Source organism: Meriones unguiculatus, chromosome 11 (genome assembly GCF_030254825.1).
Source record: "Meriones unguiculatus strain TT.TT164.6M chromosome 11, Bangor_MerUng_6.1, whole genome shotgun sequence".
Lineage (NCBI taxonomy): Eukaryota > Metazoa > Chordata > Mammalia > Rodentia > Muridae > Meriones > Meriones unguiculatus.
This window is the reverse complement of record NC_083359.1, coordinates 73,193,792-73,219,741: the sequence shown is the minus strand read 5'-3', so window position 1 is coordinate 73,219,741 and position 25,950 is coordinate 73,193,792. Positions and strand designations below refer to the sequence as shown.

General features: G+C 43.1%; 1 protein-coding gene across 1 annotated transcript in view; it reads right to left on the bottom strand.

The window, feature by feature from the left end:
- The window catches only part of Niban1 (niban apoptosis regulator 1), a 152,693-nt gene that overhangs the window by 76,311 nt on the left and 50,432 nt on the right, over positions 1–25,950 (bottom strand). The window contains exons 2-3 of the mRNA XM_021640023.2: positions 5,542–5,672; positions 634–765 (exon numbers count right to left, since the gene is read on the bottom strand). Coding sequence (XP_021495698.1) covers positions 634–765; positions 5,542–5,672 — 263 coding nt within the window. The remainder of the gene's footprint in view (positions 1–633; positions 766–5,541; positions 5,673–25,950) is intronic.

Here is a 25,950-nt window from a genome sequence, read left to right as displayed (position 1 = left end):
TGTCCTTTCTGCTCTGGCTGAACATGACCTCTGTAAGAGGGAAGAAAACAGAAACATAAAAAAAAAAAAATCTGAAGTCCTCTAGGTGTGGACACTTTAACAGCTAAGCTTAGCTTTTTTTTTTCCCCCACTTGGTAAAGATAAGACAGATAATCAGGAAAAGGTCTAACTAAATGAAAATCCTTAAGTGTAAGTGGAACGAAGCACTCAGAGCGCTCGAGGTCCGTGGGAAACCCTGCAGATGTAGTCCCTCTTACTGACTAACAACTCCTCAGCCATGTGTCAGATGTGAGGCTTAACAGTGGAAAGAGATAGGACAGAGGACCCAGTGACAAGCCAGAGGCTGAAGTTGAGGGAATGGTCACTGAAAGAGCTCCCACACGAGACACCATAGGAGCCCTATAGCCCATTCCCACACTCATCTGCCATCGCTTTTCCGAAGCCTGTAATCCCGTGTTTGAGCAACTACTCTCCATTCACATCCATATAAGACATCTGGCATGCAGTAGGTGATCAGCAAATACCTTCTTAATTGAGATGAGTGCCTGATCAATCAATTGCCAAGACCGGGGCATGCTCATTAACACAGCCAATGCTTCAACAAGACATGGTGGCAGCATGGGCATATCTTACCTCTTTGTTCTCATAGCTTTCCACAGCAAAATCGTTTTTCACCACAATGTATCTGTCCTTCCATTTCCTGATGTCTTCCGCAAACTGTGAGATCTCAGCTTCATACAAAACAGTTCCTGGTTCCAATGGGGGCTTAAAGAAGATGAATATGGTTAACTGTCACAACAAGAGATGATATAGCTTGATAACTCTACATTATTCATCATATTTAAGGACTAATTTAGGAAATTATGGTGTGAGCAATCCTGGAGCAATCCTGGGGAAACTTGCTGTCTCCTGGCTACCGTGAATTTCCTTTCCTACTCATTCACAGAAAATGCAGACACTTGTTACATGGTATTTTTCTGATTCTCATTTCCCTCTATATGGATTAGGAATGGGAGCCTATGGCAGAGGGTATTAGAGGAATATCCTTTGCATGCATGCAGCACTTAATAAGTGCTTGATAACTGTAGGCAGGAATGAGTGAGGCAGTGTAATGAGTTCGCCTTATGGTATCTACTGAAACTCACTGATATGCCTCCAGGTTGCTTCTACTCAGCTGGTTTCCTGTTGTCCTAGTTGTTTCTGTTGTTGTGATAAAAACATTTTGACTTCCAAAAGCAACTTTGAGCATAAAGAGATTGTTTGGCTTTTAATTCCAGGCCACAGTCCATCCTCTCAGGGAACTCAAGAAGCTAGTCATATCAAATCCAGCCAAGAGCAAAGACAGTTATAATAAGTTGGATTCTTGCTTGCTTGCTTGCTTTCCTCTCTCTTGCACAGTTCCGTGGTGCCTCCCATTGGGAGCACAGTGGGAGGTTAGGTCTTCCTGAGCCTAAACATCTAAGACAATATCCCATAGTCACAATGTGGTGGTTTGAGTGAGAATGACCCATGGCCTCATGTGTTTGAATACTTGGTTCCACGTTGGTTGCGCTGTTTGGGAAGGATTGGGAGGTGTGGCTTGTTGGAGGAAGTATGTGGCTTTGAGGTGTGTTGGAGGGGGCAAGCTTTGAGGTTTCAAAAGGCTTGCACCATTCCAAGTCTCTCTCTCTCTCTCTCTCTCTCTCTCTCTCTCTCTGCCTGTGGTGGTGTCTCAAGATGTGAGTTCTCAGCTACCACTCTTCTGCCATGCCTCCCTGCCCGCTGCCATACTTCCTGCCATGATGATCATGGATGATAGCCCTCTGGAACTGTGAGCCCCAGATAAACTCTTCTGTAAGTGGCTCTGGTCATGGTGTCATATTGCAACAATAGGAAAGCACCTAAGACACGCGTCCACAGGTCACTTGATGTAGAGAACTCCTCAATAGGACTCTCTCCCAGGTAATTCCGGATTACATCTAACTGACAGTTTTGCCGGGTGCATTGGCACATGCTTTCATCCCAGCACTTGGAAGGCAGAGGCATGTGGATCTTTTGAGTTCCAGGCCATGGAGGGCTACATTGAGACACCCTGACTCAAAATAATAATAACAATCATAATCATAATCATAATCATGACCCAAATGATAATAATGACAGTTCAAAATAGCCACCTACACATCACACCTTTTCCAAAGGCAGTGGAGACCAGGCTGGGAACACTTTGCCCATCCTTCTGCTTTTTGTTTTGTTTTTCCAGACATGGTTTATTTATGTAGCTTTAGCTGCCCTGGAACTCAGTCTGCCAACCAGGCTGGCCTCCAAAACGCTTCCTAGCACTGGAAATGAAGGTGTGCACCACCACTGCCAGGCCTCATCTTCCTGCTTTTTAAGAAGTGCATTTTTGGTTGAACAAGGCAAGCCAGCAATGATCAATTCTATCTCTTTATATTCATGAACATCTCTCATTAGCTTTGACATATGTGCTAGAGGAATTTCTATTAGGTTCCTCATTAGGTCTTTATTGGGTTTTCTGAATAAGGAGAACACTCATTCTGCTCTGCTATACAATTTCCATATTATTGCAAAATATAGGAATATGCCTCTTGTCTTACATGTCACTGATGTTACATTGATCTCTCCCTTTTAAACAAACATTCTTTGCCTTCAAAACATCACTTTTCTTTAGAGCAAAAAAAAAAAATTATGTGAATAACGAAGAAGAGACAGGCCTATTTCTTTTAAGACTCATCTAAGGAATGAAATAAATTCCATTCCAAATTCCAGGGCTTAAAGACTGCCCTGACAGATAATGAGGCATCCTTCTATCTTGCCTCATTAAAAGATAAAAAGGACCTCACTCATCTCTTTAAATGAGGCTGAAAGCAACTTTATAGTTCTTATGTGTGGCTTTTCCCAAACTTGGGCCACTTAATCAAAACTGTAGTCTCCTGCTAGGCTTACCGTGTCTGAGTGTCTGGCTCAGGAAACAGAAATGGCAGTGCTTTTGCTTAAGGTGGGAGTCTGTTACCCAGGCTGGTCCCCAGTTCCTGGGATCAAATGATTGTCCCTCCATTGTCTGCCCAGGGCTGAGGTTACAGCCACCCCCCACCATACATGGCTGGAATTTGCATTCTTTTCTTTTCTTTCTTTAAGTTTACTTATGTATTGTATGTGTATAAGTGTTTCTCCTGTGTGTATGTATATGAACTACATGCCTGTGTGGAGCCCACAAAGGACAGAAGAGGACATCAGGTCATTGGGAACTTGAGATCTGAGTTCTGGGTGTTTGTGAGCCACCGTGCAGTGCTAGGACTCAAACCTCTGCAAGAGCAACAGGTGCTCTTAACCGCTGAGCATCTTTCTAGGTCTTGAACTTGCATCCTTAACATGCTCCTTAAATTCTGGGACTGTTTTGTAGGATTCCCCATGCTGCTAAATTCTCTGATTAACTCAGACTCTCAACTGCAGCTGGCCCCTCATCACTCATTCCTTTCTTTCTTGACTCATTTCTCCATCTCCTCAGGGTGTTTCTTCTTAGTTTTTTTTTTTGTTGTTGTTGTTTTTGTTTCTGTTTTTTGTTTGTTTGTTTGTTTGTTTGTTTTTTTCTGGACCGTCTCTTTTGCAGGATCTGCAAATGCTGTTGAGGCCCGAGCTTCTCCACTCTGTCTCTGTCCTCCTCCCATCATACCCCACTGCTTCTCTCCATTATTAGCTAACAGTCCCAGATTCCATCTACTTACTGGTAGATCTACCTACCTACCTACTGGGCTCCAGATCAGAACAACCAGCCACCATCATCATCACCATCACAACCACCATCATCATCATCACCACAGCCACCATCATCATCACCACACCACCATCATCATCACCATCACAGCCACCATCATCATCACCATCACAGCCACCATCATCATCACCACAGCCACCATCATCATCACCACACCACCATCATCATCACCATCACAGCCACCATCATCATCACCATCACAACCACCATCATCATCACCACAGTCACCATCATCATCTCAGGCTGGAGAACTGGCTCAGTGGTTAAGAGTGTTTGCTGCTCTTGCAGAGCATCCAAAGTCAGTTCCCAGCACCCACAGCAGGTGGCTCAAAGCTACCTGTAACTCCAGCTCTAGGAAATCTAACACCATTTCTGGATGCCCTAGCTGTGCGCACTATACACACACACACACACACACACACACACACACACAGGGAGAGGGAGGAATAAAATATATTTTTCAAAAAGAAAATAAAACAGCATCTCAAACTTTTCTTGGCAAAACAAACTGACTCCACTCACCCCAACTCTTACTCAATCCTAATCTCTACTCACCCCTAACCCCCACTCTCCCCTAACCCTTACTCCTAAACTCGCTTACCCCTAACCCTCACTCATTCCGAACCATCACTCACCCCTAACTCCCACTTGCCCCTAATCCTCACCTTCCCCTAACCCTCTCTGAGCAAAAGGCAACTCCATTTCCTTGCTTTGCTCAAGTGAAAAGCCAAGACATCCTCACATTCCTGCTGCCAGTTGCCTCACAGCAGATTCCACCAGCTCTGTCAAAACTGGCTCCTTCCCAAGCTGGCAGACAGCTCTGTCAGTGAAGGGCTCATCTCACAAGCATTAGCCACACCTGTAATCCCAGTGGCAGGCACGCAGAGATAGGCAGGTCTCCAGAACTTGAGGGCCAGGCTGCCTAGGCAGCAAGCCTATGCAAGTGTGACACCCAAAGTTTTTTTTTTTTTTTTTTAAAGAACAATAACAACAAAAAAACTACTCTCTTAGATTTCTGTGTCATGGAATGTCCCATCACACTAAAAATCAAGCCTACAGGTTGAGGTCCCTCCCTGTCCCCTTGCAGTCACTGGCCACCACTCTCCCTCACTCACAGAGCTGGTAGAGTCTTGGGGGTTCAGGGCTGGAGGGACTTTCCACTTCCTGCTCCATCTTCCTGGGATACTTTTCCACAGCTGTTATTGTTCACCACCTGCTCCTACTTTGTCATCACATGCGATGCCATCTCTATAGGGGCTTCCTTCCCAATCAACTCCCCCCAAACAAGACTCTTGCTTCATCTTTCTCCTCAGCCTTTGTCATTATCCTGCCATCACCTGTTATGATTCTCTTCCATTGTTTATTGTCTGTCTCCTACACTCCTACATAAGCTCCAGGAAGGTAGGGAATTTTGAAGCACACATACCAGATCAAAGACAACTCAGGGGAAATCATGTTAGATCATTGACCAAAACAAACCTAATCATGAATTTGTTTTCAGACTGAACTTCACAACAGCAAGCTAAATTTCCTGGTATCAAAACATCAATGAGGAAAAGCACATAGTGACATTTGAACCTTTCTAGCTTTCTTTTCCTATAGATCATACAATCAACAAAATCACATAAATTCTCACTTCAAGGCAGTTCTATTTAGCACAAAATGATTTTAGCATAGTTTTAAAAACTGTCATTCAAATTATTGAAATATTAGCATCTGTGACCATTCTTCCGGCGAGGGAAAGGTGTAAATCAAATGTCCGTGGTTACCTTGGTCTTCAGAAACTGTGACGTTGAGTCCCTTTGCTGCTCCACCTCACTGCGCACGTGGTTGCAGAAAGCCACAGAATACTGGCGGCTGTAGTAGGGACTGAAGTTTTTGATAGAGGCCTCAGTTTTCCCTGGGGAAAAAATATGAAAAAAAAAGGACTTTTGAAAGATACCATGCCTCACAGAATAGACATCAAATTACTTTAATATCCTCCCCCACCCCCCACATCCCAGACACCACTGCTGGCCAGGGGTTGTCGGCAGCCTGCATTCTCCAGGAATGCTGCCCTGCCGTCCCTGCTTCGAAACCCCTCTCACTTTCCAGCATCACTCTGAAGAGCTCGGAGTCCCCAGGGACCATTCAGTACAAGGGGAGTCTCTTCTGGTGTACATTTTACTCACTGCAATGACAGGAAGAGCGTCTCCTATCCACCCTAGTCTGTTATTTATTCTCCTTCATGACAGTCCTCTCAGAGTCCACCCTCCCAAACTCTGTATACACAGCTCTCTTTTTTCTTCAGAACCTGAAGTTGAGCCTCTACTCTTTTGGCCTCCACAGTCCTGGATGAAAACACAATACTGAGGAGGGAAGACGCTCAGTCGGTAAAGTGTTGGTGATGCAAGCACGGAGACCTGAATTTACATCCCCAACATCCATGTGAAAATCTTGTGCCTGGGGAGATGGAGCCAGGAGGATTGTGGGACTTGCCAGCCAGGAGTCTAGCTAAATTAGTGAGATTCAGGTTTGGTGAAAGAGCCTGTCTCAATAAATAAATAAATAAAGTGGGAGCAACTGAGGAAGTCATTTAACATTAACCTCTAGCCTCCAAACACACACAAACACATACTGTATGTATGTGCACACACACAACAACAACAACAACAACTTGTGGTCCTATGCTCCTAGTTTTTTTGTGACGTAAAGTGTCATGATTGCCAAGAGGTAGAGGGAGAGTCTGACTTAAAAGTCTAGAGACCTGCCAATCTTCCACAAGGTGCCCTGGCTCCGCCCAACGTTTGGCTGTGAGTCTCAGCATCTGTTCTGATCCGCTGCTAGGTGGAGCCTCTCAGAGGACAGCTATGCCAGACTCCAGTCTGCAAGTATAGTATCAGGGGTTGGGCCCTCTCCCACGGTGCGGCCAGGAGATGGTTGGACGTTCCCTCAGTCTCTGCTCTATCTTTACTCCTGCACATCTTGTGGGCAGGGTAAATTTGAGGTCGAATGAAGTTTTTGTTGGTGTTCCCCGCCCTCTACAAGGAGTCTTTTCTGGTTAGAGGGTGGCCTCTTCATTCTTCATGACCCCCACTAGTAGGGGTCTCCGCTAGAGTCACCCCCACATCCTCCCAGAAGCCTACCCTGCCCTAGGTCTCCAGCCTGTCTCAGAGATGCCCACGAGGTTTCTCTTTCCTTTGCATGTCCTCTATCCTCCTTCCGCCCTCTCCTCACATCAGATCCCCACCCTCGTTTCCCTCAGCACTCCCTCTCCTAGCTCGTTCCCTCTCTTTGAGCTCTTCCTCTGTCTATTCTGTTTTTACCTTCTAACAGGATGTCCACAAGAAGACCAACAGAGCCAACTAACCAGGGCCCAGGGAGGCTTGCAGAGACTGAAACACCATGTTTGGAGTGGACCTAGGCCCCCTACACATATGGACCTGATGTACAGCTTGGTCTTCATGTGGGCTCTCCTAGTAAGTGGAATGAGGGCTTTCTCTGACAAGGACTCTCTTGTGTGTTTTTCTATCACTTACTTGTACCTAGCTGGGGGGCCTTGCCAGACCACTATGGCAGAGCATGCGCACAGTCCTGATGTGAATCGATATGCTGGGATGGGTATGTTGGGGGGGAGCTCCCCTTTTCTGAGGGAGAGGGAAAGGGGGATACAGGGAAAAAGGAAGAAGAGTGGGACTAGGAGGAGAGGAGGGAAGGGGCTACGAGTGGGATGGAAAGTGAATAAATAAAACAAATAATTGATTAAAATTTTATTTAGAATAATGCTTTCCACTGTCAACATTTTCACTGAGATCTTTTCTATTGTTTGACCTTAAAAATAGAAGCATTACGTTATGAGGCTGAAAAATAAAAAGTCTAGAGACCTGGACTGTGGCTCCTACCCTGCCTGTGAGCTAGAACCCGCCCATCTAACCTCAGCCAACTCCCTCGGCTCTCCAGGCCGACTGTCCCTGATGGTGAAGGGAGGTAGACTTGGGTCAACATCATTCTCCGAGTCGAGGTGACACTGAGGTATGATTGTGAAGGAACAATCACATTGCCACACTGACCAGCACTGACATTTTGGTCTCTTGAGCCCAGGGGTAAATCTTGCTGTCAATCACGCAGGACCTGGGAGTTGGAGGGACGGGGAAGATCCATTTGTCTTTCCAACCCCTGCTCACTACAGCAGAAGGGAGCATTCTGAGCCAGACTGGAAAGGCTCTTGGCATTTGATACTTGGTTTCCAAGTATGTAGATAAATGTCAGTTTCATCATCTATTCGGACAAGCAGTTACAGCATGGAATGGGTAGGCCAGGAGCCTGGGGGAAAAAATAAACCAGGAATAACATTCCAAAACATTTTTTAAAACTTCATGGGAGGCCTGGCTTAACTTTTATTTTTCAAATCTGATGTTTTAGTTGACAGAGAAATGTTAAAATTTAAATTACTGGCAAAACTTGCACAGGGCTATTATGCATGTAAAATTTCAGAACTAAATGAAGAATTCTAGCCAGGTATATAGCAATGCTCAGTAGGAGAACCCTGACTCCCACAGCCGCCTGTTTGTATGCCTATGAAATCACAGCCAAACACCCATGCATTCCAATACCCTCTACAGACAGACACGCCTACTTTTGCTTGGGCATTTTTCAGTCTTATAATGTGTATGAGAAAGGGGAGTTCTTTTGTATTCCCTTAACAAAATGACATTTATGAGTAATATTTATGGGCTTTAGTAATTATTACTTGTAAGGTCCTTTGAGACCCACTAATAATAGATTCTGTAGAAATGCAAGTAAAAGCCCCTATAATTTGAATCAGGCATGCTTTTGCTTGCTCCCAGAGTTTATGGTATTACAATTAATCAGCATTTGCATAATACTTTAATATACTCTGGCTTTATATGCATCTAATTGGTTATTATTTTATTAGCTTTTATTACATCGCATAAGTAGTAATCCTATATCCTTGTCTATAATTTCCTTACACGGGAGTGGGACATCTTCAAGAATTCCCACAATGAGAGTGAGTCTTACTTTATAGAAACATGTAAATGATAAGCAAAAATTGCCCTTTACCGCCAGGTAAGCACTGTTTGGTCTGTCTGAGGAGTACTGTGCTAATTATTAATGCTACTTTTTGCTCTCTTGCAAGCACTAGAATGAAAGAAAGGGGGTGGCCTTCTTTTTATGATCATTTCTGTGAAGCTATAAAGCCAAGTTTTTGCTACCTCACCAAGCATTGTTGGTACGCCCTGCTTCTGCCCAGGTGCCTCAATGTCGCCTTCCCAAGGTGTGAGAAAAATATTTCTGGGACTTGAATATAAACACATGGCACCATCCACACACCACCACCAAATCACTCTTACAAAGAAAAGGTTGCAGATTTCTTGCATTCATTTAATGACTCATTCAAATGGAAATGAAACAGCAAATAGCATCAAAAGACCCCAGGAAGAAAAAGACCAAAGCTGATCTAAAATGCACCCAGACATTAGATTAAACCTGTCTGGATCTACGTAAGGGAGCACCCAATGTAAAGACTTTGAGGCTGAAAAAGAATTTTGTCTGCCTGAGGTTGGGACAAAATACCAGTATGGTAGAAAGATGGACAGAGATGGGCTCAAGTATTCCTGCCACTTGCTGGCTCTCTGACCTCCTAGGAGTTACCTTCTCTTCCTTCTCACGTGAAAAACGGTAGAGGCTTCACAGAATTATTGTAATGATCACACGAAACAACTCAGTCAAAGTACTTGGTGCCGTTGCTGGCACACAGTACCTGAACGTGACTAAAATGTTGGCAAAAGTGACTGAAATGATAACGGTAGTGGTGAAGCCCTTATCCAAGTACCAGGAGACACTCTTCCGCCTCAACCAACGAATTAAGGAAAATAAATTAAAAAGCAATCTGCCTACTGTACTCTTGAGTTGGATGCATTTCGACACGCAGAACAGAGAGCAGCCACCCCACCCACTGCAAGCTTGAAATAAATATTACCCACCTTTCCATGGATGTTTTGGCTTAAGAGGCGGAGCCTCCGTGTATCCCTGAGTTGAAAACCAACTACACAATGCCAGGCATAAAAGTGTACGTCTGAAATTCCAGCCCTTAACAGTTCAGAGCCGGCATGGGCTAAACCGTGAGGCCCTGTCTCGAAAAGAAAAACCAAACTGAAAAAGCTCAACTGCATGAAACACTAGCATTAGCCAACTGAAGGCCGCTGCTACACTGAGCCTCCTCTCTCCCACCTGCGAGGAGCCCCAATCACAGGGTTTTATGGGGAGTAAAAGAAAAAAAATGTCTACATGTTACCAAAAAAAAGGGTGTCTAGAACATTACCTGACCATCGGTTAACTGGTAACATTTTCAGTGTTATTTAGTATTTCTTTGGGAAGCCAAAGCCGCGGATCAGGCCCCTCCCCCAAATAAACCCTGCTGCAGAATAGCTCACTCACTCTCCAGTTTTCAAGATTCCAGAGTCTTGGACTCGCCTCACCTCCCTGTCCCCCAATTCACTGTGACACCTCCCTTTCTGAACGTGTCTGTAAGACACGTTGCCGTAGCTCCCGGCACAAGGAGGCTGGTGGGTGGCACGGAGGCTGGATTCCGCGGAAGAGCTTCCGGTTTGAGTATCAGCACAGTTCAGCTGATCCTGCTCGGCCGCGCCTCAGCCCGTGCGGAGCATCGTGCTGCTACAATTTACTCCCTCAGCAATCTTCACTGCAGCCAAAAAAGGCCTCTTCCACAGCTCTAGCCGCAAAGCTTGGCTTTGCTTCAGCTTTCTACAGAAAAGGTATTTGCGGGCCCTTCCAAAACCATTTTCATACACACGGGGACTCAAAAACTCAGCGCCCATTCAGTTCCCTTCTCTCTGATTCCCAGGTTCAATCAAATCCTCTGTTCTACATGATTTCAAGTTTTTTTTATTGTTTATGTTTTTTGTTTATGTTTATTTTTATTCTTTATGTGTGCCACATGTGTGCAGATGCTCCCGGAGACCACCAGAGGGCACCAGATCCGCTGGAGCTGCAGTTGGTAACAGCTGCATAGTGTCGGTGCTGGGAACTGAACTCAGATCCTTCAAACAGCAGTGAGTGCTCTTCACTGCTGAGCCATCTCTCTGGCCCCTTTCCCCACTTCAATCCTCATATCGTGTATTGGGACTTTATTAACTCTCAATTAATTTTTTTCCAGCACAGCAAGGCAAAAAATACTTAGCTCTCTGCTCTAAAAACCTGAACAAAAAAATGTGCAGAGCAGAAGAAGGGAATGCTAGGACTGAGACACAGATTCCCTAGGGACCGTGGAAACAGCCAACACTTCATTTGTGGAATAGCAGCAGACTCTAAGAAGTCTAGGATGAAGGGACAGAATAGGAGAGACAAAAATAAAATGGCCGCTGGGACCCACCCAAGATAAAGCTGCCACAAGTTGCAAAAGACAGATGCTAGACTGGGGGGGGGGGGCAGCCCTGCAGAACGGAGTCCCGGCATTGAAACAGGGGCATTCTTTTGAACGTTGTAAGGGACAGGCCTCATTAGCTGCAGATGTCACAGATCCCTGCGTCCTGGCCTGTCAGCACGTGTCGGTTCTTGTGTGATATCCCTCAGTAGCTCCTCACTGCCTGTAACTTCCCAGCAGGCCACTGAAGGAACCCCAGCCCTGTCTTACAGGAAACCCAAACCTTGCCTCATCCATCCCTTTCTCCCCATAAGTGTTCCATCACTCATTTTCACACTCTTCGAGCCCGGAGGCCAATGCCAACCCCGAAAGGGTTCTTTTCAGACCTGCCCAGCTGGAAACCATCTCACCACCGTTAGCACCCTCCCAAACTGTGCACCACTTCTGCTACAACTGTTTAAATACAGCTTATCTGTCCTCCAGGGGTGTGCTGTATTTGTACACTCAACAAATATTTGATGAACGGATGGCAGAACAGCTGAATAAATATACAAGACTCAAGAAAAACCACAATACACAATAATAATGGAACCCATGACAACATCCCAGGAAGGAAGGTTTGGGGCTTGATTGCTTATAATTAAGGTATAAACCATGAAGCCTCGTGCATATTTGTTCACAGAAATCAGAACCTGACAGGTTAACTCCTCCTAAGCTTTTAAATAAGCTTTGCCCATGAAGATATTTGGAATTATTAACAATTACTTTCTGGTTTGTTTGATTTGATCATTTTATAAAGATGGGAAACGTGACAGTCTGGCTGAAATTTATATAAAGTCTGAAGAACCTGAATTTTCATTCTAGAAGGTTCTGCAGTGGTTCATTCAAATCAATTTATCAGTTATTTGGTTTCTACTCTATCATACTGCTTATGCTGTATTAGTCTTCAGTCTCAATTATTGCTGGTGCTACTTCAGTGAAGATACATGCTCTAAAGCAGAGGTTCTCAGCCTGTGGTTCTCAACCTGTGGTTCTCAACCCCTTTGTGGAGGGGGGTATTGAATGACCCTTTCACTGGGGTCACCTAAGACTGTCAGGAACATCAGATATTTTTATTCCTATTCATGAAAGTAGCAAAATTACAGTTATGAAGTAGCACTGAAGATTATTTGGGGGTTGGGGTCACCACAACATAATGCACTGTATTAAAAGGTCACAGGATTAATAAGGTAGAGAACCCCTGCTCAAAAATCTAAAATCTCCTCAAAAGATGTTCCCTCTATTTCAACTCCTTTTAGAAAAATAGTTCATAAGAAAAAGATACAAGAAACTAAAACGCTATTTTGTGTCAGGAGACACAGAACAATTCAAACACTTTGTTTTATTTTTTCCTAATCTTTTAAAATTGTTTTTATCCAGTGTTATTTGTTTAGCCTTTGATCTGTAGCTTTTCCTGTGAAACAGCAAAAAAAAAATCATTGTTTTCAAGATGTTAGATTTCTATTATGAAAGGTAAGTGTGTAAGTATCAAAAAATTTTTAATGAGATGGCCATTTCACTGGAACTGAGGTGAGTCACGTGAGAAGAGGACTAAGTGGCTTTTGGTCCAGCTTCTGAAGACGTGCTAAGCTTGCAGGTGAAGATTAATTTTGGTAAACAACAAAAATGCCTCCAAAAATTTCAATAATTTGAAGGTGTAATATATGCCGATGTATTTCTTCTGGGTTTCTAAAATTGTAGAGATTTATAAGTCCTCACGAATTACAGCATCAGCTACAATCTTGGGTTGCCAAGCACCATTACTTTACACCTTAGGGTGGGAAACTGAAAATCCCAATTCACAACACAGAGGCGCAAAATTCTAATTACATACAATGATGCCCAAGGACTCTCTTTCTTCAAGGAAATGCCTTAGAGAATGAGGATAAATTGGATTCTCCATAATTGAACTAAAGAAAGGGAGGGAGGGAGGGAGGGAAGGAGGGGGGAGTAAGAGAGGAGGGAGGGAGAGGGAAAGAGAGGGAGAGAGTTGGGGGAGAGAATGAGAACACATTTATTACCAGTGCTTGCTCGGGTGACAGGCTTTTAACAGACTCCACTAGGAGATGGCAGAATGATGCATGGGCAGCCTTGACTCTGCAGATTCCACAGGCTCCTTGCAAAAACTCCAGCATGAGTTAAAAGGTGAGAGGTCTATAAACCAACTTAAGTTCTCTGTGATTTACTTTGGATGTTAATCCACAGAGAAATACGCAAATATGTACACTTCCAGGAGCTTACATTAAGGATATTAAAATCACCAGAAACTGCTCAGGGCTCAGCACACATCTGAGGAATGTCAGGCCTATCAGGAATAAACAATACAGCCCAGGTTCCTGGGTTTCCAAACTCATACTCAAAGGTCCAAAACTGAGGACAGTTTGAACCGAACTTGCCTCGGACTATTAAAGCCCCTAATGTTTCAAAATTCCCGTCCACAGAGCAGACCCCCACATCTCAGAATGTGACAACAGAGCTCAGCTCTTTAAAGACAGGCAGATACTGTCTAAGGGGGAACAGGCCAGCTCCAGTGAACCGACGGAGAAAAAACAGTGTTTTCTGCCAAGGATGGAAGTCACTGAAGTAAATGAAGCTTTCATCCACACTGTGTATTTGCAAAACAATAGTTCATAGGTTAGTACAAATAAGTGAAGCAGGAGATGAGGAGACTAGACGGGTGCTCAACCACTGTATGAGTTTCAGTAACTACCCCACTCTACAGAAAATTAAAGCCCTACTTTGGCCTGCTTTTCCAGATTAAAAGAGAATCTGGGACAGATGTATAAAACTACACCAAAAGCCTGGTCTGGGCTCTGGTTTCACTGCTGTTTGTCTTTTAGTATTGTTAGAAACATGCATATTCACACACACAAACACACACACCTTTCTTTAGCCATACTTAGATAGAAGTGATAAAGTAGCCCCTGTTTAGTTTTGGTTTGGTTTTCCCCATCTTCATTTGGATAAAGAGCTTGGAAATGTTCAAGATCGTATTGGCATTTTCCACACGGCATGATTCCAGCTGTAGCGTGACAAATCGGATGAGACTAAATCTTATTCCTTTGGCCACTTCTGTAAGTTGCCTAATGTTCTCCAAAGAGTGAAAAGGGATCTAAACTGCTCTAGCACCTGACTTTCCAGACATTACAGTGGAGAATAATGCTTTTGTTCATCAGACACTTTCCCTGGACTAAAAACAATATAGTACTGAGTCAGGAGCAGAGAGGATGAGATTTGCTTGGCTGTTTTTTTGTTTGTTTGTTTTGTTTTGTTTTGTTTTTGGGGGGGTCTAATCATAAATTTTAAGGCTTTTTCTGCACACCTTTTATCATAGGCTTTCAAAGTATTTCAAAAATCATCTCAAATATTCCTTTGCAAGTAAATGTAATATGTCCATTAAAAGAAGGCAGACCCCGCTCGAGACAAACCAGAGACTAAGCCTCGTGGCTTTTCTGATTCCCCTTCAAGTGCAGCACAATCTCTGCTACCTCTTACTGGCTTTTTTTTTTTTTTTTAATATGTCCTTTTTTTTTTTTGTTTCATTTTTCCTGTCTCCACACAGAAGTTTACCAGTTTAATATGCTTTTGATTTTCTATCTTTTCTCTCTCAAGAGACTCTGCTGGGCTGGCAAGATGGCTCATTAGGAAAAGGCACGTGCCCCTAAAGGCTGGGGACCTGAGTTCAACCCCCAAGAATTTACGTAAAGGTGGAAGGAGAGGAATGCATCCACCCAGTTGTCCTCCAATCTCTACATGCAGGACCCCATCAGAAAGTACACTTCTTTCTTCATTTTAAGTATTCATTAATGCGAAAATCATTTATGGGACAACACTTGGGGCCCAAGTATGCTTATATTGGCTCATGTAGGATAAGGGTATTCATAAGGAGGAGGCAGAACAAACTTCAGGAAAAACTTCGTAGAACATTCAACATTTCTGCGGGCCAGCCAAAACTTTAAAACTACTTGCAAGGCTGGTGGGGTGCTTGTTAATAAAGATTATTTTCGCATGCCTTAATTTATAAAATTTGAGAACTGCCAAAATGATTCAGACCAGCCGCTACTTGAATTTAGCAGGTGCCAGATCTCTGGAGCCAGCTTTCTTGAGGAGAACCCAAACATCACCCAAAATGGAATCTGACTGATGACAGTTTAGGACACAGCCCAGCACTGGGGTCAAACTTTATTTTCTGGAAACTCAACAGATGCCAGCAGCCACCTAACCCAGCTAATCAATCACTAAACTAGAAATTCCCTTGAGTGGCACACAACTGAAAAGCAGAAAAGCGCATCACAGGTGATGAGTAATGGTCTAAAAGTAGACAGGAACTGCTTAGAACCACCCAAACTCCCAGAGTGTTAACTACCTTGATGGCACCAGGCTGTCCAAAGCCCTCCCTCTTTTCTATGTAAATTGTAAATTAAGTGCACATGTCATTAATAACTGTTCTGGGACCCCATGACATCAGCCCTACATGGACCCCAGCCCTCACTGGTGAAATCACAGACCTCCAGAGGGCAATGCTCACCTTCTTTCAAGTAAAGCACTTCCCTGTCCTGAGGTCACAATACCAGCTGCTAATAGAGCATTTTTTTTAAATCTGTAAAAATCAGTGCCGAGGTGTGAAAGAGCATTTTCCTGTGTTAATACTACATCAATTTTATGGAGGAACTCAACCATTTCTCCTTATTATGAAGGAATGTAAACAGTCCTGGGTAATAATAAAAAAACAATGCAATCAAGGAGCCTTGTGGAGAGATGTGATGGTTAATTTCGTGTTAGCCTGACCCAGATGCCACTGTCCTGAATGTGTCTGTAAGAGCATCTGTGCTTGAGCTCTCCTCTCAGGTGGTTACACAAGTTTCTCCTGCCTGACTGCTCTGAGCTTGGTCCTTAGTCCTTTCCAGCCTTTGGACTCTTCCAAGATCTGCTGCCTTTCAGTATTTGGACTGTTGGCTCTTCTGGGTCTCCCGCTTGCCAACTGCAGAGTTTGAAGCTTGTCAGCCTCCACAATGGCGTGGGCCAATTCTTTATTCTACATATATATGCAATCAGATGCAATTGATTGAACTTCATTCTTGAATCCCAACACGGCCATCCATTTATCTCATTAAATAGACATCACGCTGTTAGATCAATAACAAGTTTAAAGCAACGCAAACACCAAGTGTCTCCACATTTCGTTCTAAACATCATCAGTTAAAAAAAAAAAAAAAAAAAAAAAACCTCTGAAGAACATGGAATCCATACTTAAAACATTCCATCAAGTCATCTATGGAAGAATGAAAGCCTTTGGCTCAGCTTCTTCCCAGTTGGCAGAGTCTGGCATAAAAAAGGCAGGAAGCCAGGGAAGTTCTGGGTACCAGGGAAACCAGCTCCCCTTATCTGAGCACCCTTTAATCCTACTCAGGTGTTCCAATTAAGTGGCATCACCATCTCAATTAAAGCCGTAGTCTTTGCTGACTGGGACTAGAAGGTCCCCTGGGAAACACACTAATTAAGTCGGTTTTCTTATCGAGTGATTGCAAACTTGTTTTGCACAAATCAGGGTTAAGCGGTATCAGCAAGGACCGACTGTCATCTGCATATTGGAAATGAGCTTCAACAAAGTTTCTCTTGCCTCCACTCGGCGTCCAACTTGCTATGCACAAAGAGGTGAGGCACGTTGAGGAGGCCATTAGCACAGTGTTTGTGTGCTTGTGAGTTTTCTTTAATTACAAGATGTTTCCAACATACAGAATGATATGTTGGCTAGTGCATATGTTAAGTTGGCCTTGATAGGCAGAGTGAACTTAATTCTTTTTTAAACAAGAATGCTGTAACTCTATCTGTAGGCTTTATCATGCTCTACAACTTCCCTTGGCACCATTGTGTGGAAATTGGTGTTTATTCCTATGAATTATTTTAGACTCCTACCACATATGTGGTACCTATGCATAATTAATAGCACTGCTATGCACAGCCTCGCCCTTGACTCCACCTGTCATTCTGCTGCCTGATTTCTGGCCTGATTCTGTTTTTCATATATGTGTACATGTATCTATAATAACATTATAATATAAATTACTCTACCATTATAATAATTAAAACAGTATTGTACTACTAATAAAAGGAGAGACGTTAGGCCACTCGGATACACAGGAAATTCAAAACAACCTGGTTCATATATGTAAAGTTAGTACGTACCAGAACACCAGACCCTACCACACACACACACACACACACACACACACACACACTGATTTAGCATATGCATTTTAACTGCGATCTCTAACAGTATAGCTTAGCTCCTTTCGCCTCTCACTTATTTCCTCTTTCACCCTTACAGCCAGTGACGGTGTGAATATCCCTGGATGAATCTCCCAGGGCATGGATGTGAGCTGCTCTGTGTTCACCTAGAAAACCGAGGCAGAGCTGGAGGATCCCGCTGGTCCTCAGGATTGCCAAGCTTCCCACCAAGCTGACAGCGACTTATATCCCAGATTTTCAGAAATAGTGGCATTGTCTATTTTAACAGGTAAAAATTTACACTTCTTAGCAAGGCTGGGCATCGCTTCAGATGTCTCTGGCCGTTCAGTTTTCTTTTTCCATGAATGCATATCCTCTCGCCATATGTGTTTCTACTGACATACGAGCATTGTTTACAAATTTCAAGAAAGACTCCTTCTCAGACAGAAACACTGAAACTATCATTTCCCAATCTGTGGCTTGTTTTCTCACTCCAGTTATGGTGTTTGTTGAGCAACAGTTACAACTCTCCAGAGTTTCAAGAAGTAAGACTTTGGCCGCGTCTATGTTAGGAAACCTCACCTTCCTCTTTTGTTCACAAGGCAAGTCTCCTCTATTCTGATATTAAAGTGCTTTTACGGGAAAGTCTTTCACAAGCTGGACTTCATTTTATGTATGGTTTAGGACTCCATATTTTCCTTATTAACACACACACACACACACACACACACACTTCCCATATTTGAGTGGTTTGCTTGGAGCTCTCTGCTCTGTCAGAGGCCAAATATTGACTTTGGAACTATCAGTACCATACTGTCTCACTGCAATATGAGATTAATTTCTATTTCTCCCAAATGGTTGTTCTCCAAGTTTTCTTAGATATTCTTCACACAATGTTCTACCACATTAACTCATGGCAAATTATGTCAAGTCCAATGGAAAAACCATTGTAGGCACTTTCATCAGAAGATCAATGCGTCTGGGATTATGATGCTAACGGTATTATGATACAGTGTGGACTAGCAGACAGTTTCTTAGCCCCACATAAATGGAGACTCACGAATGGGCTGAGCTTCATCTCTGCTTTCCCTTGAGCCTTAGATCTACTGAATAGCAAATTGGGGGTGGGGGAAATAAGTGAGCAAACTGTGTTTGGGCAAGTCCTCCAGGAATGGATGATACAGTCCAAAGTGGAAATGCCACGTTCATCAGCCCCATGCTGGCGATGCCTGCGGTTTGCAATGCAGGCCAGAGGCGCCTTTTATATCTGTGCCCAGGTACCCAGAAAAACACGGGATAAACTTGCAGAATGGGATGATAAACCACAGAGCAAATGCATGTCATTTTGGGTGAAGTGGGCACATCATCCTCACAGGAATTACACCATTCTTCACCGTCGCTGCATCATATAAAACTGTCAATTCACCCATAGATAAACTCCTTGTCAACAAGGAGTCTATTGTGTAGCTATAGAATTAGTGATGACGCAGTTACCACAGACTAGGAATCTTTCTAGGATAGGGACTTGGAATGTATACTTACAGTTCAATCACAGAAGGCCATTACATATGGCTAATATTGTAATAATGATTAGATAGTATTCATTCAGGAACTTTTCCTTTCACGTACATTTGCAAGCCAGCGTAGACTTTTTTTTTTAGACAGGGTCTCATCATGTATTCCAAACTTTAGCCTAGAGTTGACTCTGTAGACCAGGTTGACCTCAAATTGACAATCCTCTTGCCAGGCACACCCAGCTCAAAACAGCACTTAAAGTATTTCTTGGGCTGATGAGATCGCCTGTTGGTAAAGGCACTCGCCTCTGAGCGTGACGACTTGTGATCTCAGGGACCCACATGGTAGGATAAGTGAAGGGCCACAGGTTGTCCTCTGACCTTCACAAGTACATGAAGGCATGAGATGGTGTGGCCACACACACACACACACACACACACACGCACACAAAATGAATAAGTAAATAAATAAATACAATTGCACGTATTGAAATTTTTGGAGTACAAGAAGGACTATTTGGATATGAGAAAAGGAGTTGTTATTTGGCAAAGAGTAACATTTAAAAACAGTCGCGTTTGGGTGAGGCTTTCTGGTGGATGAAGGAGAGAGAGCTGTGTTGCTTTTCTGAAGTGTGACTTTCTGTGCACCAGAATTCCAGCTGTCATCTGCCTGCCTTTCTCTGTGTATGTCCTGGATGCTCCATGGAGCCTCTCTCTGTGAGCCCTTGGAGCTTTGGCACTGACACACCAAATGGGAGGCTCCTGGGGTTTCAAGTATAAAGGGCTAATTCCTTCTCATCACAGGCCAGAGCCTTGGTCTTCTCCCTGGAGCAGATGTGGTCCCTGCTGAAGGAACTAGGCTTACAGTGGCACCCTCGTCTTCTTGGAAAAGCTTCTGGTCCAAAGCCCATTACCTTGGTTCCATCACTTGTTGATAATATGACCTAAAGCAAGCTCTTTTATCTCTAGAACATGCTTTGCAGATATGGAAGCCATCTGCTCATCCAATCTGCTAAAGGGAACAGAATGGAATCCTTTCAGAACACATGAAGGTCTCCAGATAATGGACACAAACATTACAAGAAAGGTAATTACTTGCAGATGAAGAACTGTCCCGGGCTTATAAATGTGCTGCCTAACACAAGTATTGCTGTGAAGCAGATTAACGGATCCAGCATCTCATTAATTAAGATTAATATTCTACTTAGTTTTAATTAACTTTCATCTTAAGTCTCTAGAAAAACCTTCATGTTTTCCTCTTAAAAATGAGAATATGGACCATGTTTTCTTCTGTCTTACTGCTAGTAAGATTCTCCTCTGTGGCCTGATTAAAAAACTGAAAACTCTATTCGCTACTCCAGACCTTAGGATATAGACAGTTTGGTGTATCTAATAGCACTAGAATGAATTATAGAAATAGACATTTGTAAGCATTAGCAAGATGCCTGAAAATGTTCAGACCCAGGAGAGAGACAGTCGGGGCTCTGACATAACTCAGCAGCTCACTAACATCCAGTATTTCCCCTCAAGACTCTCTCAAGACCAGAGAAGCACTCTGCTGCCCTAGGAAGTGTGTCTGCTTTGTGTGTGTGTTGGGGTGGAGGTGGGGTCATGTCTCATGTTCCAAAGTGCTAGGCCCCTTTATTTTATGTGTAGGCATGCCAGTACCATAGCATGCTGTGCTACGACTGTGGAGATCAGAGGACAGCTCAGGGCAGCTGTTCTTTCCTTTACCACCTAGGCCCCAGGGTTCAACCACTGAGCCATCTCCTCAACCTGAGTCAACTAGGGATGGGAGGTAAGGGAAAATTTCAAATGTGTAACTATACCCCAGAGATGTAAATGACAGACAGGCAGACAGCTGTAGGAAGAGGAGCCAGGTCCTCCTTGATGGCAGGTAGTTGGCTTCATCAAACAGAGGGAAAAGACCACAGCAAGGTTAAAGGATGGTTTCTGAGTCTGCTGCTGCTTCAGGGATCTATTATACAACATCCAGGGAGACTTCCAAAGCTTCAGGACCTCATAGGCATGCCCGTTTCACTGATGTTTTTCTTAAGGGATGAATTGTAATGGGATTCTCTCAGAGTTCATGCTGCTCCCCAGCAGAGGAGGCAGACAATGCGCGAAAAGTGACCACGTGCAGAAATGTTCTGTGCTAATGGCTGTTTCCCTGGCCCTTCTCATCCAGAGAGCTGATCTGATAATAAAAGTAAATATCGCTGGGTCTGCTTTACAGAAAATACCAAACAGAAAGCTGTAGCAAGTAATTTATTTATATGCAAATCTAAAAAAAAAAAAAAAAAAAAAAAAAAACCTTGGGCCGAGGACATCACTTGAGCTTTGCATCAAACACTTCAATTTATTTAATTGTAGCATTTGCATAATACTGTTGGTCTGACTATAAATGTTTGATTCTTGTTTGCTACTACAATAAATGGAGGACAAGGTAGCTACATGCAGAATATAAAATGGCACATTAAATTCCCTTTATCACCTTTGTATAACTAATACACACATACACAAATGTGTTGAAGGTATTTTTTCTTAAAAAAAAAAAGCAAACTATTCAATTTTTAGGATAAGGCTGAAGGTTGCCTTTAAATTGTTCCATTTAACACAACAGAAAATAAGTATTTTATATTTATAGACATCACAAAAAGTTATACCATCTCTCTCTCCCTCAGAATTTGTTGTTTGTGAGTTGGTTTGTTTGTGATTTGGTTGTGAAACAGTATCTCATTCTGCAGCCCACACTGGCCTTGAACATGCAGTGACCCCTCTGCCTCAGCCTCCTGGGTGTTTTTTATTACAGCCATGATCCCTACCCTCTCATTCTCTCTCTCTGTCTTTCTCTCTCATTCACTCTTTCTCTCTCTCTCTCTCTCCTTCTCTCCCTTGCACACACACACACACACACACACACACACACACACACACACCCTGGATCAACCTAACTGCCTGTTTGTCTCACAGCTTCTCATGAGTTTCCCAGCTACACAGCAAATGGTGGCCAAAAGATGAGCTCAGCCTTGGCTGGACCATCACTATTAGTCAAACCTTTTCTTGACCCCAACTCCACTCCACTTTTCAGAGTGGTATTACATCTTCACATGGGTCCTTGACCCTTATAAGTACCCTCCCGTTACTCTTAGGAGACTTTTTTTTTAATAGACGTTTCATTTCTCCCCTATCCAGCTCCAAGTTCATCTCACAATCAACTATATACTTTCTTCCTTCTCGAATGACTAAAAAAGAAGCCCTCTGTATTGATCATCTCCTCTGTCTTGGATCATCATTCCCAAACAATTTTCTTCAAGTCCTGAAGGAAAACAAAGCAAAGCAAAGCAAACTCAATCTCCCTCTTAGTCAACCATGGCCCTTTCTCCTTCCTCGAGTAAAATCTCTTGAAACAGTACTTCGAAATCCCCTGTTCCCATATCCACCACTTCTGTCCAGTACCGCTCTACCAATAACCACCCTTCCTCCAGGAAACACAATGGCCACTGAGCAGGCTGCACGCCCTACTTGTGTGTCTACTGCTCCATACTCTCTAGAACCCTCATTCATATGTCCAGCTCTCTCCTGCTAAGAAATTCCACATGAAGCCAGCCCTGCGGGAACATTAAAATTGTTCTCTGGCTCAGTGAAAAGATTCACCATCACCTGGGTATCTGGAATGGAAACCTCAGTTTTTTCCCTTTTATTCTCCACCTTCCAGAGCTGCACTCAGCAAATCCTACCCATTTGAGCTCAGCTATCATATCTGAAATGCAGCCTTGTGACCAATAAATGAAGGTACAGACCTTCATCTATTCCAAGAGAAGTTACATCGGTGAGCTCCTAACTTCCCTCCTGCCTCTACTCACTTCCCTTCAAATCTCACTTCAAGGTGGGCACCGGGGTTCCGGCAAAGACTGAAGCAAGAGAAAACTGCTGCATCAGTTTGAGGTCATGTTTGGTTATATATGAGCCCCAGGCCAGCCTGCTTTACAAGCAAACTAAATCCGACCTTCACCCACCACCAGAGGCAACGTGCTATACAGCACAAAACTGATCAGGTCCCTCTTCTGATAAAAAAAAATCACTCTGAACTCTTCCAGGATTTCTAGTTTGGCCACAGCTTATCTCTAGCTCCTCCTCCATCCCCAGAGGCTCTGACACCTGATGACAAGGTGATGTCATCTTCCTTGAATGCTCTGGCGATCACCATGCAAATCTCTGACCTTCTGCTGACACTGTCCACTTTCCCGGAACCCACAGACCCAGAAAAACTCCAATTCATCTTAAAAATCAAATTGAAAATCTGCCCAGAGGGTTCTGCTGACTCCCCGTCATCCACCACTGGACATGAAATGCTTCTCCTCCATACTTCTGCATTCACAGCCCTTCACCTAAAGCCCAGTTTCCACATTGCAGCTGATGACATGTCTGGGTGCCCTTTCCTTCTAGCACAGCAGCTCACTGAAAATGCATTCCTCTTGTTTGTTCCTGGGGATAAGAGGTCAGCACACAGCACAATAATAAGACTTCATAAATATTCGTTGGTTTGCCATTTAGACGTTAGCTTGAGATCATTACACTTTCCCTGCACACCATCCCAGACTCTCTCCAGAGGACTCAAGAGAAAGCAAAGGCAAAACTAATTTTCCACACAAACAGAACGCACACCTCTGAAATTCTCTAGGAAATTCCATTTCGAAACAGCTCTGTATTTCATGCACTGTGCATTTATTCTCTCTTCATCAGAGAACCAGAGAGCTCAAATAAAGAATAACCTGTCAAAAGGCTCATCCTAAAGAAATGTGTTTAATTATGTGGTCACTCAGCGTGAGATAAACTGGGAAAAGGTGATCCATAACACGCGTGTTTAAAAATTTAGGACAAAGAGTTGGCTTGAGGTGTAGGTGAATCAGGCGAAGCTGGGAGCACGCTGGGGCTAAGGAGGGGTGATGTGAGGTAAGTAATTCCCTTCCTTTTTGCTCAATCCCAGCTAAAGCTCACATTTCCTCTGAGAGTATCAGAGGAAGCATCACAACAGCACATTTGCGAGGGCGGCTTTAAGGGGAAATGTATGTAGGGCCAGGCTTATGTGGCACAAAAAGACTTAGTTGATTTAATCCAGCTCAGTGTGAGGCAAAAAAAGTTAACTGTGAGCAGTCTGGGTATCAGAAGTTGTTTACTTACTGGAAAGAAAGGTAAGAGTCAAATTTACTTTGGAAATAATTTACAGAGAGAGAAACCCTGGAGAAGAAAAGAGGAGAGTGGCCATCTTATCATAGGCTGGGCCGGTTTTCATTGGGGACCTCTGTGGTGTGGCATGGCTTTATCTGGGTAAGAGTGGCAGGTGAGGGATGAAAGGCAGCTGCTTGCCTAGCACCTCCCAGGGAGCAGGTTCTGTAAACATCCTCAGGCCTGAACACAACTGCACATGAGTGGACGCTTCCTTCTCTGAGTCACAGGCTCCTCAACAACCTCCACACAAGTAAGTAAATATACAAACCACAAATAATAACCCAAATACGTTTTTGTCCCACATACTCAAAAACAATGACCAGATCAAAGGAAATGCCCTTACAAGGAAAAAAGGTGAAAAGCGTTTTCTCATTCCAGCACGGAAAAAAAATGTGTGTGTGCGTGCGTGTGTGTGTGTGTATATATATATATATATATATATATATATATATATATATATAATATTAATTAATATAATTAATAATAAATATATATTTATATATATTTATATTTTTGGTTGGTATGATATACACACACACACACACACACACACACACACACATATATATAGCTATATATATGCCAAAGGAAGGGACATGAAGGGAAGGAAATGAAGCCGACGATAAAAAGGAAGTGGGTTGGAGTTTTCATCCCTGGGCATTGGGACTAGGACACTGCAGCGCGCAAACATGGAGGACCAAAGGCATTGTCTTAAGAAACAAAACTCAGAGCCCAGGAGTGCTCAGTCAGAAGGACATCAAGTGCCTCCATTAGCCTTTGTGACCATATGAAAAGACTGAAAGATAAGTGATCAAAAGACACCAGCAAGAGTAAGAATTATGTAGAAAGGGCTTTAAATTGGCCATTAAACACACGCAAATTATTAAATAATAATCCAAGGGAAACATTTTAAATATAAAAAGATAACACCAATGTTTTTGCATGCACAATCATCTAAGGCCATCCAAAATTCAGCAGACCAAGCTTATATTTTTAAAATTTATATTGCAGTGGGTGTGTACACGTAGCTATCAGAGGGCAATTTGCATGTAGTAATCTGTTTTCTTGTCTACCATGTTGGTCCTAGGGGTGGAATCCAGGTGGTAAGGTTTGGTATCTGGCACCTATCCCCATGGAGTTATCTCACTACCCAATCTTATATATCTTAGTTGGTAATTTATTTGCTGCTATGTTATACTGTAAAAATAGAAGCAAATAAAAAAGTTTATCATGGGCCAGAAAGATGGCTCAGAGGTTAAGAACATTGGATGTTCTTCCAAAGGTCCTGAGTTCAATTCCCAGCAAACACATGGTGGCTCATAACCATCTATACTGAGCTCTAGCACCTTCTTCTGGTGTGCAGGCAGAATGCTGTATAAATAATAAAAAAATAAATCTAACAAAAAAAGTTTATCACATCAAAAATGCATCCCTTGATTTAACCATGCACGATAAAGAATAAAGCATACTGATGCTAAATTGAGTGTAATGTATGAAAAGGTACTCATAAAAAAGGATGAAGACGTAAAAATGTGTCAGTAAAGAAAATAAAAACACCATGAGCATAAACTTTCTCCTACAGAGTGATCACAAAGAAATAAAAAAAGAAAAGCCTACTGAGCAGAAAAAATTCTTGGGCAGAGACATGCCAGAAGCCATAGGTGACCTTTCCCTTCTATTTTCAGACACAACAATATACTTTATGGATACACTTCATTTCATAATAAGAGAGATTTTAATGAAAAATGACTACCAAAGTATAATAATACGCTTAGAAAACA